The sequence below is a fragment of the Copidosoma floridanum genome, unplaced genomic scaffold (assembly GCF_036245765.1).
Source record: "Copidosoma floridanum isolate Cflo_tuat_1 unplaced genomic scaffold, Cflo_Japanese_pri ptg000004l, whole genome shotgun sequence".
Taxonomy (NCBI): domain Eukaryota; kingdom Metazoa; phylum Arthropoda; class Insecta; order Hymenoptera; family Encyrtidae; genus Copidosoma; species Copidosoma floridanum.
In genome coordinates this window covers 29,935,751-29,952,693 of record NW_028321881.1, presented here as the reverse complement: position 1 = coordinate 29,952,693, position 16,943 = coordinate 29,935,751, and the positions used below count along the sequence as shown (strand labels likewise).

Below are 16,943 nucleotides of genomic sequence, written 5' to 3'. Positions count from 1 at the left end.
TGCATGCGAACTTTTTTTAGTAATTTACTTTATTAAAATAATAATATTAGTTTACCTATGTTTGTATTATGTACACACGTGCCCATACACACAGTAGTAAGGAGATAGTATACACTTGCCCCTAATTGCACACTTCTGTCCTCAAGAACACAAGTTACGAACACACATATAGGTATTGGTTACTATACATATATTGGTGTAGTGTATGCATATATTTCCACCATGCACACACTACACCAACGGCAATATGCATACATAAAACCATATATAAACCATATATAACTCTCTTTCTCTCTGTGTGTGTAAGTTTGTGGGTGTGAAGGTGTGTGTGGAGCGAAATTTGAAGGTGAACAATGAGACTCGTATCAGATCACCTTTTGATTTTCTTTAAAAAGCTTTTTCCTCTTATATTTTATTTACTGGGGCCCTTATAGATTTAAAGATACATCAACGTGGCTTTCTGCATATCTATAGATTGTGTACTACCAATTCATATACGGCTATATTCACAGTGTAGCCACTAACGTTTAAGGAAATAAAAGACAAAGCTCTATGAGCACTTTAGTACACTAAATATCTTATTTATTATATTAACACACAGAAAAAGTTTTGGTACTTAAACAGCCTAGGTGATTGGACTATTTGTGTTCAAACATCTCTTTGAGGTATAACAGTCCTGAGCTCGACTTTATACAGGCAGAAGATTGCACTGTATGCGTTCAATACAGCATTGAACGGCGACGCGTCAATCGTTGGCGCCACCTAACTCTGACGGTAGGCTCTCTACAGTTCAGTGGTAGCATTGAACGTTCAGAAGCCAAAGAGGGGGAGCGCACGAGGTCGAGTCATGGGACCATTTCAACACCGTCAGCTGAGCACCAATCAAACGCAACAGATTCCGAGCGTCAAACCCATCACGCTCCTTGCGTTTACCGCTCAGGTATACTCGATGCTTTCAGTGCTACAACTTCGTGCTTTCAACGCAAGGGAAGCCGCATGCGCTGAAAGCCAGCTAACCTCCATGCGTTCAACGTGTGAATTCCCTCTTCGTGTACCGTAAATTAACCTTGAGAATTCTAACGAACTGAGACATGGTGGGGATTACAAGTACTTTTTAGAAATAATACGCCAACTCTCTTTTGCACATGCATATGACACCTTAATAAGACACATTTTGGGTTACGAACAGGATCAGCAGATTTACATGCAGCCGGGCTTATATCAAGTAGATCACCTGTATATTTCAGTAATTTCGCAATGGGATAACACAGATTTTAGGCAAGAACTGTGGACAATAGATATATTTCACAAATGAGGGATAGACTTTCGCAATACAAGTAGGGACAATCTACAAGCATTTATAGGGAAGCTGTGTTAATGTGCGTTAACACATGGATTGACAATAGAAGATGTAGTACAAGCCTTACCAGCAGCTCTGGATGCCAAGACTAACCACTGGTTCCCTAAGAAAACATCTCTATGGTGTTCGATCTAGGAAATGGCAAATGCCTTTTGACTACAATTTAAGATTGGACAGTTGCAGGAGCAGCTATTGAGAGAAATTGATAGGTGCATACAAGGACTAAATGAGTACGTGGTGAGCTACGTGTTAAAAATTTGAGCCTTCATGGATTAAGTTCACCCTCTTATTACTTTGGAACAACAAGTCAATGGAGCATATAGAAATCTACACTCTAGTTATTGGGGCCCAATAAACTGTGCTCTCATTCGAAATTTCACAGACTTTCTGATTTTAAAAGAAAACACGAAAACATGATAAGTTAGAAAGGGCAAAAGGGCATGAAACTAAGCACCTGCTTTGTATGCAAGCAAAGTTGACAGTGGCGAAGAGATTGCCCTGAAGACATCTACTACTGCAAGTGTGGTAGGATCGGTAACAAACGAGTGAAATATAGGAATAACGAGGTTCTGAGGCTGGAAAACTTACAGGAGTAGACGTGTTAGGAGTCAGTGCTACCAATCTCAATCGACAACAGGCTTGAGCACTACTAGCAGTTAAGTTATTGATCAACGTTAAGAATAATGTAAATAGTTTAGTTAACAAGTTTTCTTTAGTATACGCTAGATGCACTCCTGCAATAAGTAAGTTATAGTGTGTTATTCTGCAAATACTTTGGGAGTGCACGTCAGGCAACTTAATGTTTAAAAGGATTTCTACTGTAAGCTCAAGGTGCAGTCTCTAATAGATAGGACGAAACTGGCGGAACCTATAAGAGTAGTGTTAGTTTAGCGAAAAAGTGTTGGCACACAGTTAAAAAGGATGCACTTAACAGCCTTAAGAATATGTAATGAAATTATGAGCCAGGCATTTGGGACGGCAAATAACGAATAACAACGGCACAATGCCAAACGATAATGATAGGTTAAACGCTATTAATATATATGTACAATAACATGACCCAATTGATCATGTGACGGCAAAAATTTTCTTATATTTTTTTTTGAAATATGTCAAATATTTCAGTAAAATACGCCCATCTGTTCAAAACCAAGACCATGCGCAACCTTTACGTAAAAAAATTTGGATTTATTAAAAACTTCATATTATTGTAAGCTTTGATGTAAATATTATTTTAATGAACCTCTGTTCCTGTTATATTAAATAAATATTCTAAAACTCAATTGATACGTTAAAAAAAAATTTTTAACTAAAGATATTCAGTAGAACTGAAAAGTATTTGCAGTATAAAAGTGGTTCCAGTGCAGGTAAAAATAATTATATTAGCTTTCGAATAATCATAAAAACTTACTTTATAATGTTAAACCAATATATTTAGATAATATTTTAATAAAATTTATACATTCATGATTTATTCAAATTACCAGCACAATGAAATATTATATAACGTGCGATTCAATACCTTTGCAATGGAAAATCTATAAAAATTAAATTATGTTATTTACTTTTACATTTGTGTCGCCATGACTAAGGTGTCTCCATGCTGGCAGTTAAAGCGGAATACACCCTTTTTTAGCAAAGAAAGTATACTTGCAGTCTACTGCTCCAAAGCCTAGAAACCTGCCCATGATCACTGATTAGTCTTCATCTTTAACGTTTGCGGCACTTGTATACAATTTACTAAGATTCACTGTAAAACTTGACTAGAATCTTAACTGACTTGCTTAAGTATTAATTAACTTTTAGTGTTAATTATTAAGAAAAACTTACTTTGATTAATTTTCTACTTCAAATTTGAATTTGAATTATTCGGTAGATGTGAAAGAGATTTTTTTTTTACTTTCTGAAAACTAGATTCATTAGCAATTTTTTTGATATTTCATTCAACTTATCAAAATTCTGATCATAGAATACAAATATTTAAAAAAATATTACCTGAAATTAAAGAACATTTGTTCTTAAAATTAATTCCAACTAAAATAAAAGGACTGATTTCATTTTAAAGTTTAAAGTACACCTAAGATTATGATATTTATAAAGAAGCAGCTACAAGTATAAAGTAGATTGAACATGATTTACGAATTTTACTGATTTTTAAAGAAGTTTGCAGCGTTACGTTACCTTTACAATGGAGAAAGCTTGTTGCGTTGTTCATTTTATATAAAAACATTCAAGCTAATGGAGTTTTGAATCAATTTAAAAAATGTTTTATGGAATATTTCATTAAAAACTAAGAGAAACAATACATTGTAGATTCTTCAATGACACATTCCAATCAAACAATAATTCTTGCTTTGGCTTTGGTTTACCTGAATCAATGTAAGTAACAACGTCAAAGGAATTGGCGTTGTTTCTAAATTTAAAGTCCATTTTCAAGAAATTTAATAAAGATCAAACATTTATTTTCAAAATGATTTGTTAAAATAACATGAAATTGTATTTTATTGATGGGCCAGGGGATTCTGGTGAAAAACGTTTGTACAAAATTATGATTTATTCCTATACGTCCATGAATAAAACTTTCTTGTCAACTGCTTGAACAGGTAATGCTTTAATTTCAGTACCTAAAAGCATAACTAGTCTTCGTACTTTCTAGCTGCCATTGGATTTGAGTATTAAAAAAGCGTACCGTTAGACAAAGCTTCTGACAAAAAGTATTATAAAAAGCAGATGTGATGATCTTACTAATATAAAAAAAAAGTCGCTAAAACCGTTGTAATCGCTAACCGCAAAAACTACTAAACCAATTTTGCTGAAATTTTACATACTGACTTTTGATGATTTCGAGATGCTTTTAGCATAGTTTTTTTCTTGAAAAAGTTGATATCAATAAAGATAAATAAGCTAAAAGTTTTGCTAAAATAAGCTGGCTTTGCGGTTGAGTTCAGCAGGATCTGGTAGGCAGCATTGAGTTAAAATTGACGCCACCCGCAATCATAGATAATGAAGAGTGGTCATAAGAGGCTACATCGAGTTTTTGATTATCGCAGTCGTTCATCAGCAGTACACGAAGAACAGAGTTTTTAATCGTAGAGCTGGGCATCTCGGCTACCGATGACACTCTCCTTTCATGGGCAAGCAAAATGAATCGGTTTTTACTCCAAATTGCCAAGATAATCGAGTGCTACAAAAAAATAGGCGCTCGGAACGTCAACGTCTACGGGGGAATACCAGGATACGTGCCTAGCCAGAGCATATCCTGCTCCAACACCTAAGAGTTTTGAGGCTATTCAACCATCTGGCCTGGAGCCGCACAGTGGGCGATTTTGATTTTTTTCCTCAAAACCTAATATCTCGCGAAAATCAATAGATATATAAGAAATTCTTTTATTATTCTCTTTCTTTAATGATAAGAAATAAAGGAAAACTATCTAGGTCAGTAAAATTTAAGTCTAACCTACAAATTTATGGTAAACATCAATTTTTCATGATTTTCTGTCTGTTTCTTTGGTTTTAACTCCAATTGGAATCAATTTTCGCTGATTCATGACTTACTTTGATGATTTCATTTTTTATTTAATATATACTTTATACTGACATTAAAATTCGCTCATTTGTATCTGTATATATATATATATATATATGTATGTAAACTTAGTACAAATTATTAACGTTTACAGTTATTACTATACTCACAACAATAAAAGTACAATCTTTCTTATTCCGTACAAAAAATCATACAGAACAGAGGTATACGAAAGTATTTTGTTATACTTGTATGTATATGTATATAAATGTATATGCTTTGCAATCCAATATCCCAGATTACAGTAAATCATACAGTTTTTATGAATGTCATTTATTAAAACCAGCTGACAGAATATAGAACGTGTCTATATAAATGAAAATATACGTACCTATATTTATCTAAATATATATATATATATATATATATATATATATATAAAATCCTTTACTTTGGGTAACTTGGCTTTAAACATAGCAAGTTTTATGAACGTTTGATTTCTCTTATACAGAAAGTCCTGACTTCTTAAATATACGTATTAATGTATGTATGTGTATGTTTTTTGATATATTTACAGATGTTTTCTACTAGCATGTTTTTTTGTATCAAGCCAGTTATAACTAATGCTCATTAAGTAATATCTTATTTATTAACTTTATGCTGGTCTCCTAATTATAAAAAACCACATGATTACTCACATACTATATCCCACAAGTATAAATACACACACTTATATACATGTATATATATGTGTATACTAGTGGAGCTTTGCCCCCCTGCGCGTCAACACCCCACTAACAGGTAATGAGTTGAGTTATTGTCTTTTGTTAGAAATTCATTTATATTTCATTTACTTAATTTTATTATAGAGTTGTGTATATCTTTATCTTTTAAGATATATAAAGTATATATTCAATAGGAAATAAAATTATTCAAGTTAGTCATGAATCAGCGAAAATTCATTCCAATTATAGTTAAAACCAAAAAAGCAGACGAAAAATCATAAAAAATTGATGTTTACCAAAAACTTGTAGGTTAGATTTAAATTTTACTGACCTCTTTATAGTTTTTCTTTATTTTTTACCATTAAAGAAAGAGAATAAAAAAACGATTTCTTCTATATCTATCAATGTTCGCAAGATACTAGGTTTTGAGGAAAAAAAATCAAAATCACCCACTGTAAGCTGTCAGAGAACTTTCTACTTCAAATGCAAGTCGGGGAAGACAGCTCTGAAAAATACGGGCAGCCACAACGGCCTCCTTCTTAGTGGTCAAACTACCTTGCTAACAAATACAGTTTTTCGTACCATTTCCAGAATCAATTATGTAGATAACTAACAGAATATGGAAGGATAGCCACTATTAAACCAAGTCAGTTATTTACTGAAAGACGTCACGAGTGAAATTGTTCGTCGAAAGGCTGGGAATCCTAATGACCGATGACCCTATACTACCCTCTCGACTCGAAGCATTCAACCAGGACTTATCAATTCTCTCCAGGTCTGCACTGAGAGAACTAAACAGCTATGAAGAAAAAATAAACTTGAGCCAGCAGGGCCGTCTCTAACGGGCAATCTCTCCACCTTAGATTACCAAGACAACTGAGTCCCCCCCAAAAAAGGTGCTTTAGACACCAACATCTTCGACTTTATGCCAGGAGATGTTGGGAAAAAGCTCTACAACAAGCTCCAAAGCTTGAAACGTTGTAGTTTTACTTCTGATTAGTGTGGTGGTACTATGACAGGGCAGAGAAAATCATTCTAAAATATAGAAGCAATCACATTTGCTGGAAACTTTAGTCAAGAAAGGGTTTACTCAAAAAGCTCACCGGTCATTTTTATGGTCATGGGACGTCGAACTACCTTGCTAACAAATATATTGCAACCCAATAAAGTTAAAAAAAATAGCCTTCAGGGCTCACAAAAGTCTTAACAATGCCAAAAGTCGCAAAAAGTCGAATTGGAAGGAAAACCCCAAATGCATCTTACAAATACAATTTTAGGCATCAATAAAATGGCACTGAATATTCATCGAGATTAAAGCAGCTTCAAAATCGATGAAAAAAAAATTTATCAAGTGAGAGATAAGATTTTTACTGTAACTCTCATAGTTATCTCTTGAATCTTCCAGATTTTTAAATAGTTTGAATATGTATTTGTATTTTTGTGGTGACATAAAATGTAAAGATTAAGCTCCAGGACTTCAATGCTGTGGTAATAAAGTTGTGAGATAAGAGACAAAATTTACTTTTAATTACATATTTTTGTGAGTTTTAAATCTTGACAGCTTTAAGAAATAGCCCTGTTTATAGATTATACGGAGAAACTGCAAATCAACGGCCTTTTAGGGACAACGTTAATTTTATGGCATTAGAAATGCACGGTACTTTTCAACATAATTATATTTTTTTTACTTTTATAGTATTTTACTCGGCCAAATAAACTGTATGGATTTTGAACACATAAGTTTTTAATAAAAAGATTTTTTTCTGAAAAGTGTCAGACATAGATGTAAAATTTATAACTGAAAAGGTTTCATATTACACGTCAATACACTACGGTGTCTCATTTAGTGAGACTTGGGACGGGGGGGACCCTATTTTGTGATAAACCATTTGTAGAAAAACTAATAATATTAGACTGTGATTTCCGTCAAATTTTACCAACAATAAAAAAAAACAGTTGTAGATCATCAATAATAGAAGAAACAATAAACGTGTCAGACAATGTTATTTGAACAACACATAATATATTATTTCATTAAATGAAGAAGTTTTGAATAATATTAAAGGTGATGATATAATTCATTAAAGCATCGACTGTGCAACTCATTAGGTTTTCGATTAAACTGATAATGATAAGCATTTAAAATTTTTTCTAGAAGTTTCGAATAATATAAATGAAGGTTTTCTGCTTTATAAACAACATTTGAAAACAAATTTAACAGTGATGTTCATTAGAAATTTATTTAAAAAGGCATATTAGATGGGTGTGTAATGAAAAAATACTAGAAATTTTAAAATTATTTAAGTACAATATTCAAGCAAAAATTATTAGAGGTAGAGCTGTTGGAACTAAAGTATTTACTATACACAATACTCTAGTACGAGAAATTCTTAATCATTACTTTTTGTTTTCTATCAAAAATAATTTATATTTGTACGAGTAAAAATCCAAAAAAAATATACATACAAAAGGAGTTAGACAGTCAATTTAGGATACAAAATATTGTTTTACAAAAAAATGTTGAACCAATAGTTTTTGAAACGAAATGATATTTAGTTTTTGAAAATTTTAACAGCAACTTTTTAAATACAAAAGATGTAGGAAATGCCAGAGGCATACAGGGACGAACAGCGATTGATGGGGGATCTCAGCCACTCTTAAGATCCTTAGATCTGAAATACATTATACTATGTTTAACTGTACAAACTTCACATTAGAATACTATACTATGATGATATTGCAATAGCTTTATAATTTTATTGTTATTCTTTTCAAGAGCCCATGCACCATGTTGCAATATCTCAAAATTAAAATTAATTAAGAATGTATATTTGTTATACAGAATTATTATACAACTATTGATCCCGTTTTACTAGAAGGCGGTGCGAAAATCTACTAGCTTGATAAATGGGTGGCAAAAAATTGACAAAAGGACAAAAAAAAGGAGGACCGGTGTGGACAAAAACAAACAGGGGTTGCAAGGGGTAATAGGGTTAGCTGTAGGTGGATAGGAAGCTTATCTATCATATAAATACTTACATCAATATAAAACTTCATCAATATAAAGACATATATTAAGCTTTGTGCTACAACTGCCTCAGATGTAGATAATGGGTACTTTTTTTAAAAAGTATTTTAGAAGGTGTTTTTTCTTATTTTTAATTATCCTCCTTACTACTATCATCAGACACTCTCAACATTTTAGTTTTAATTTAATAAAATTAATAATTTTATAAAATATGCAAAAAATGTTAAACTTTAATAATATTTTCAAAAATAACTTCATTATTTGGCAAAAAACCTGAAAGGAAATATAGCAATAGGTTGAGTGAAGACAGTATTTTTGAAGCTCATAGGTAAAACTTTTTTTAAGTGATTAACTGGAAATTGTAGAGCAACATTTTTAAAAAGTTTAAAAAACATCAAAATAATAAATATATAACGTTAAAAGATACAGCAATTACTATGAGTTTAATTGATCATGATGCTTAAATTGACAAAATTCTTAAGAAAGCTATGATCATTGTGCTTCCTATAAAATTATGACAATTTTTTCGTAGTTTCCATTTTCAGACAGCATCTGCAGCACTGTTATAGGAAAAAAATATGAATTTTATTTAACAGAGTATTTTGTTTATTCTAAAACAATCTGAGGTCTTCTACACATAAATTGAATTTTTTTAAATAAAGTATATGATGATTATCACTTATTTTACTCAATCGAAAAGTAAGTTACTTTAACTAAAATCATGATACTAAAAAGTCAGACTTTTTGAGTAACAAGATACATATTTAATTAGATAAATCTTAAGTTAAATAATAATCAAAAAAATATTTTTGAAATAATATGTCAGCAGACTAATACAAAATTTTTCTCTTGTTTGTTCTGGAGGTTCAGCTAAAATCTTTCTATAAAGAACATTCATTTATTATCTCATTTCTCAAAGAAAAAAATAATACCAATGTCTTGGACGAGTATCACATCTGTATTAAGTTTGAAAAAAATGACTAGGTAAACAAACTTTTATTTGCTTTTTGATTTTGTTAATCTTGTAACGGTTTTTTTAATTGGTATCAGGAAAAAATGTATTCAGAAAAGTGTATTCAATCATTTGGGATGAAGCGTTTGAAATTGTTAAAAAAGGTCAAAAAGTACGATTTGTTTAAAAAGTTTTAGTAGAAATTTCAATCGCACAAAACAAGTACGATATAACTTAATGACTAACGTAACAACTATATAAGGAATTATATAAACATTTTATCATGTTTTCCTAGTTTAATTCCAAACAGTATTTGAAATGGCCTTCTACCCAATGAAAACTACAGCAATAGTTATGTTCATGAATATCCAAATCTAGCTAATGTAGTCATAAGTACAAGGATGAAAGCAACTGCATTGTTAAAATGTATTATTGAAGCTGAAATCAGAAAGAGATACAAAATTAGATAGAAAGCTTTTATTCAGATCGGACAATCAATAAAGAATTTTACGTTGAAGTTTTAAAACATTTGCGTAAATCAGTGAAAAGACAACACTTGAACTTATGATTAAGTAGTGACTGGCTCGTTCATCATGATAATACGCCAGTGCATGTATCGAATCTTGTGCAACAGTTTTTAACTAAACATAGTCTCGCATTTCTGTGACAACCTCCGTACAGTTTCAACATAGCAACCTGTGACTTTTTGCTGTTTCCAGAACTGAAAAAACCACTTGAAGGACAATGTTTTGATAGCAAAACGACGGTTGAGAATAATGTGACCAGAAAACTAAAAGTGAGTTCCAATACTGTTTCGGAAAGTGGAAATATCGCTAGAATCGTGTTGTTCAATTACATGGGGATGACTTGACAGGATACTGACTGAATGATGAAAAATAACACCAGCGCAGAGTTGTGGAGGTAGGTCCGATACTTTCTGGACAGACCTCGTATTATCCATAAAATTCATACAAAAAGAAAGTTTATTTTTATGACTGACATCTTTTTAATATTTCTGTAATAAGCAATTATGTTTTCTATGTAATTATGTTTGTTATCACCTTAAAAAGCCTTTACACGAAAAACTATCTTACGATAGTTTTCAGAAAATTCTTAAATCATATTAAGTAGAAGCATGATATGACAGTAGCCGTTATTGTAACTAAAACCATCATTTTCTTTTAATACCAGGTTTACTTGCATGTATGACAAATTTTTTATTAGGAAAAGGTGATATCTAATTTTATATAAATATTTTATATTCAACATTTTAACACTCGTTCGCCCATATAGCATTCATCTTATTTCTTATTTGTTTAATTAAGAGGCATGTGGTGTTACTTTTGAATAAAGTATTTTTTAATGCTATATTTTTATCTGCTATGACTAATTTTCCATAAACATGTGAAAAACCTCTAGATGGTATAAGACACAAGTCTTGATGTTGACTTGAAATACGAATTTTATTGCTGTTGCTCTATGTTGATCATACATACGGCTGATGAGCAGAAATCTCATACTATGCACTGAGATTATTCCAGTTTCGATGCTGTATTTGAATAATTTTGTAATTCATAATCTTGTACCATTGCAAAGTCCTTCAGATATGTTTAAGTTTCGTATTAACATAACAGTAGCGTTGATTTTTAAATCTAATTCGTGTAAAAAGACTTTTTTTACTACTATTTAAATATTCTGTAGAGAAATTAGTATAAATATCATCGTCTAATTCATCTACTCCTTTGTGATTTGCTTTATCAATCCTATAGTACGTTACTAATATTCCTACCATATTATTTTAAATTTTTTTGTTCAAAAATTGAGTTTATTTATTGTGAGATATTAATATAGCTTTACTTATAGAAGAATCATCATTATTATTAAAAATTTAAGAATATATATCATTTGTTTTCAATGTCTGAGGAATTGTAAAAGTTTTAATTTTGCCTTCTCCTATATCCACTAGCAATGAAGACAATTTCTTTTCAACTGAACGTATATTATTTTTTAAATAGAAAATATTAACTAAAGGCCAAAAATTGGAAAATTTTATGGTTTCTTGAACAATAGTAATTTTGCTTCCGTTTTTTACTACTGGGAGGATTTGACGAAAGTCTCCACCTAAGATTATTATTTTATTTTCAAAAGGTTTATTACCACTAGATAAATCTTTTAAAGTCCTATCAACGATTTCTAACGCTTTTTTCGGTACCATAGAAGCTTCATCCCAAATAATTACTTTTACATTACGTAATTTTTGTTTATCTGGCTCAAACTGGAAGAATGCACTTTCTATAGTGCTTAATTCCAAAGGAAGTCTGAAAGTTCTGTAAGTGGTCATTCCCTTTGGAAGCAGAATAGAAGCAATACCTGTCCAAGCCATTGAAAGAATCTTTTTTCAATTGATATGAAATAATAAATTAATCTTTTGTATAGAAAAGTTTTTCCAGATCCACCAGGACCATCGATGAAAAAAATTTTTTTTTTAATTTTATTATTTCTTGAAAAATTCTACATTGATCATTGATGATTGAGTTGTAAAAACATTTCATGGAACAAAATAATCATTCATCATTGTCAGTATCAAAATTTTTTTTCATCGTTTCTGTTGGTTCTGGTAAACTGAAATCGTTACAAGACATATTTTCAGAATTAAAAATTTCGTTTAAATGTAAAAGAGCTTTATTTTGATCATCTTCACAATTTTTAATGAAAAATTTTTTGTATTTGTTCCAAATAATATTAACAAAAAAATTTTCAGACATAATAAACCATGCGAAAAATTTTCGTAGTTGAAAAGGCAGCATAACGTTACATGCTTCTTCAAAAATTATATTGTTTTGAAAATCGTGTTCTACTAATTCCATAGAAATAGCTGTTATTAGTGAGGGAAAGTAAAAAGTGATTGTTAAAAATTCATGTAATTAATTATGATCAATATACATTCATTACATATATAAATTTTAAGTAACAATTAATATAATTCGGGTATTTTTCCGTACTTCGTAAATCTAATTTGCAATTACGGGGGTTGGTGCGCAGAGCGCGCAGGGGGCATATATAGTTATAAGAGCTTAGAAATATCTATTGACACATACAGCATAGACAGCTCATTTAAAAAAGGGAGCCGCTAGAAGAATTAATAAAGCTCACCAACAAAAATTCAAGGTCACATCTCTCTGTCTATATAAACTTTACCACTTTTATTTGAAATTAGCAGCTTTTTCTTCATATTTCTTTAAAAACATACCAGTAATCATACCCCAGCGTAAAAAATTTATTCCCGAGTATTTTCGAAAAATGCCATAGTCTTCCGAATTCTGTAAAATATACTTCAACATATTATTTTCATACTAACAATTAATTTGATCATTTTTTAAGGCTTTAAAAAATATTAATATAAACCTTATTTCGAAAAAATTACACTTATAACACAATGAAAGGGGGGGTTGGCGCACGGAGCGCGCAGGGGGGCGGAGCCCCACTAGTATATCTATATATATATGATACATTATTGAGAAAAGTGAGCACACTGAGCATGGATTGACCATCCAAGCAAGCAACGAGAGGCAAACAAGTTGTCTCCTTGAAAACAATAATACTTTTGTATCAGTATTAAATTTTTGTGACTGTGACCGATTAACATATCAGGGACATTATCAAATGAGTTAATCGAAATCCCAGTTTTTTCAAAACAGAAATTCGATAAACTAACACTTAATGTTTGCTTAGGGAGTGCTAAATTTTTACGACTAATACGCTCTTTAAAAAATGAAATGAATCGTTACTTTTAATTAAAATATCTACTTTCTTACTAGCTAAAGTTATCGGACTATTTTCATTAAAGTCTTTCAAACGAACATTTATGGACGAACTCTTTACTCCTAACTCATTCAAAATTTAAGAATTTATTGAACATACGGTTAGGCATACATTCAAAATTGCATGAATGATTTTTGAAAGCCTCGGGCCACTCTTAAGAACTGAAATTATTTTTAATACTTTTTTATTTAGTCAACCTAACGTGTTCACAATATTAACCGGTTTTCCGATGCTAGCACTACTGGAATTATACTGTGAGTGATTCAATGGTTTTTCAATGTGCAAAAAAACATGATGATCTGTTTAACATAATTTTCATCGCTTTTTCTCGCATTTCTCATGCATTTGACCGTTTCTTAAACAAACGTAACACAGGCGTTGCCTTCGAGCAGCCACCGAGTGTTGAAATATTGGAGCAGAAATAAAATTGCGACAATCTTCAATTACACGGTTTTTGCGGCCGTAAAAAAGCATGAGAAATTTATCTTTCGTCAAGCAAGTTAAGGTGGTAAAAGTATATACTGCAAATTAAATAATTATTTATAAGAATAACAAGAATATTAATACTAATTTCTGAAGTACAAAACTCATTAGTTTTACACGAGGGGGAGAATGTTCCTGATATAACGTTATGATTCGTTCCTCGTTTATTCTCCTTTTAATTTTATAAGGAAAGCACTCAAATGTTAAAAATAGTAATAATGAAATCATTACATGTGTACTGCACGCCCGACAATTGAAAGAGGAGGTCAGGTATTGACCGCGCCACTTGCTCGTCTTATGAGGTTCAGAACGGAAGAAAGATATAAAAAATGGAGGTTGTCTTAACCCCGTATACGATCACACAAACATTTGGGTAAGAAATGTTATGACTTTTTATATCGTTGTCTGAAAACGATTATTCTTGTTTTGTTAAATTTGTCACTCTTAAGGAGAAGGGCCAGTTATTATTATTTGTTCTCTTATCGTATAAACTTGAAAATATAAACTTGGAAATTTTAATTAAAAACTGTTAAATCTAGTTTTCACTCATTCTTCCAAAAAAAAAGTTCAAGTCCACTAGGCGATCAGTTGCCTACGTATACGAAAAAAGCTTGTGAAAATAGCTTTGAGGATTGAAAAGAGCGTTGGCACGAGTGTATTATATCTGGAAGTGATTACTTGAAAGGGGACAGCATGAACATTGATAAGAAAATGAATACTTTATTTCAATAAAAATCACCTTGCTCTTAAAACACACCTCGTATATTAAGAACACTAAAGATTAAAGTTTTGTTTTAATATTCATACCTATATGTACGCTACGATACTTCTCCTTCTTAGAACCTACAAGAATTATAATTATAGATGTCTTTCTACCTTTATTTATTAGATACGGCGTACTGTTTAATATTTGAAGGCTATGCGTGCACATGACTATGGAAAAATGTTTTTGAATTTTTGTAACTATTTATTTTATTTACAGTTAATTAGGTTAAAACTTTACTGAACAATTTATTAAATAATTTTTATTTACAATAATTTAATTATTTTTCGAAATTCCTCTAACTCATGTAGTATATCTTGCTTAAATAAGTAAACAAAAAATTCCTTACCTCAATTATAAATGACTATTAGCATGCACTTGAAGAATTTCTCCAATTGTTATTTTTCATTATTGTTTACATATCCCATGTGTATTTATCAGTGTCTTTTTTCTAATTAAAGATGCTACGTCTGCTGAATTAGATAAGATAATTGATGTTAACTTTAAAGGCTTAATTTACTGTACCAAAAGAGCCATAGAATTAATGAAAGAGAACAAAAAAGAAGCTCACATCATAAATGTTAACAGGTACTTTAAGTAACAGCAAAATAACCTTAAAGTAAATTTATTATTTTTATTTACATGAATGCATGTAAGTAAGCATGTATATTTAGAAATGTAAATATAAATTTTGTGTAATCAGTATTTTAGGTCACATTGTTCCTGAGCCAGGCCTTGTATCATTTAACATTTACCCTGCTACTAAGTTTGCAGTTACAGCTTTATCAGAGACGTTAAGAAATAGTTTGTGTGGTTTGAACATTCGTGTCACAGTAAGTGCTTGTCAAAAATCATTATCTTTAACATATAAAATGACTTAGATACCTATTTTAAGAAGTTATGAGCTTCGAAAAATAGTTTTTCTTTACGTTTAAATATGTATAACAAAAAAAAAAAATAATGATAAATAAATAGATAAAAAAACGAATGTATTAAATTTGTATACATATTCATTCTAGAGTGTCAGTCCAGGTCTTACCAAAACAATAATGATGAGTGTAGCTGGCGCTGTTGATTATAACTATTTACATAACCCAGCACTAGAACCAGAAGATGTTGCAGATGCTATAATACATGTACTTAGAGTACCAGAACAACTAGAAATAAATGAATTGACTCTTCAAGCTAACTTCTGATGACATTATTATTAAAGAATAGTAAATGTGTGGATAAAATAAAACATACGCATGCCTCACAAAACATACGGGTTAAATAAATACTTAAATGTTATATATTGTACTGGAATGATATTTTCTTAATTTTTTAAAGCAAACAAAAGTGTTACCATAAAATTTTATAATTATGCGGATCAGATGTGCTTCACGCACTTATTAAAAATATATTATGATATAAAATATTTTAATAAATAGTTTTAAATTGACAAGTATTGACTGATTGATAATAAAATGTCATCCACTCTAGTACGTCTACTTTACTTTTTATTTTTTATCATGAATAATTTTATGACATTGAAATTTTATTTATAAAAACAAAAAATCACTGCAGCAATGATTTACAAACTTTTTTTTTCTTTCAATCCATGAATGTTAGTTTTAGAAGTTATTAGGATTTACCTACATCGGTCTACTAATACACTATTACGATAACTTCAAAACAACTTCTTCTACATTTATTAGTAAGGTGCAAGAAAATAGCATTCAGAATTTCAAATATATTGCACAAGAAAAGTCTGTGTTCCAGAAATAAATACACTTTATTTGAAGGAAATTGAATCTCAAAAACAAAAAAATTACTTATAGGATTTGTTGATCTCTACTCTTTCAGCAAATTTGTGCACGCAATGGGTGAGTTTTACGGTGGTTATTAGTTAAAATTTACAGACAACAACTCCAATCTACAACGGTGGCACAAAACGATGATTTTTATCTCAGCTACTCAACGCAAACTTTAAAGAGCAGCAACTATAAGCAGTTGACATCAAATCAATGCTTATTACGGAGACTTGCACAAGTAAAATTTTTCTATCTAAAAAAAAAAAAAATTTTCTATTCCAAATAAAAAAAGCTCTTGAAAAACATCTAATGGAGACAAATTTTTTTAAAAACCACTTATCTTCTACAATTTTTACCGCTTAATCTAATGAAATTATTAGTTTTCATCAATAAACTAACCGAAAAATTGAAGAGCTATAATTATCATTAGATTTGAAAATTTTTAAAAATAAAGAATTTACTATATTTTTATATTAAAACTGTTAGAATCA

General features: G+C 30.6%; 1 protein-coding gene across 1 annotated transcript in view; it reads left to right on the top strand.

Annotated features, from left to right (window-relative positions):
- LOC106639711 (farnesol dehydrogenase) overlaps positions 1 to 16,130 on the top strand; it is a 157,355-nt gene extending 141,225 nt beyond the window's left edge. Inside the window, exons 3-5 of the mRNA XM_014353464.2 lie at positions 15,121 to 15,247; positions 15,363 to 15,492; positions 15,679 to 16,130. Coding sequence (XP_014208950.2) covers positions 15,121 to 15,247; positions 15,363 to 15,492; positions 15,679 to 15,855 — 434 coding nt within the window. The 3' untranslated portion in view covers positions 15,856 to 16,130. The remainder of the gene's footprint in view (positions 1 to 15,120; positions 15,248 to 15,362; positions 15,493 to 15,678) is intronic.
- The last annotated feature ends 813 nt before the right edge of the window (positions 16,131 to 16,943 follow it).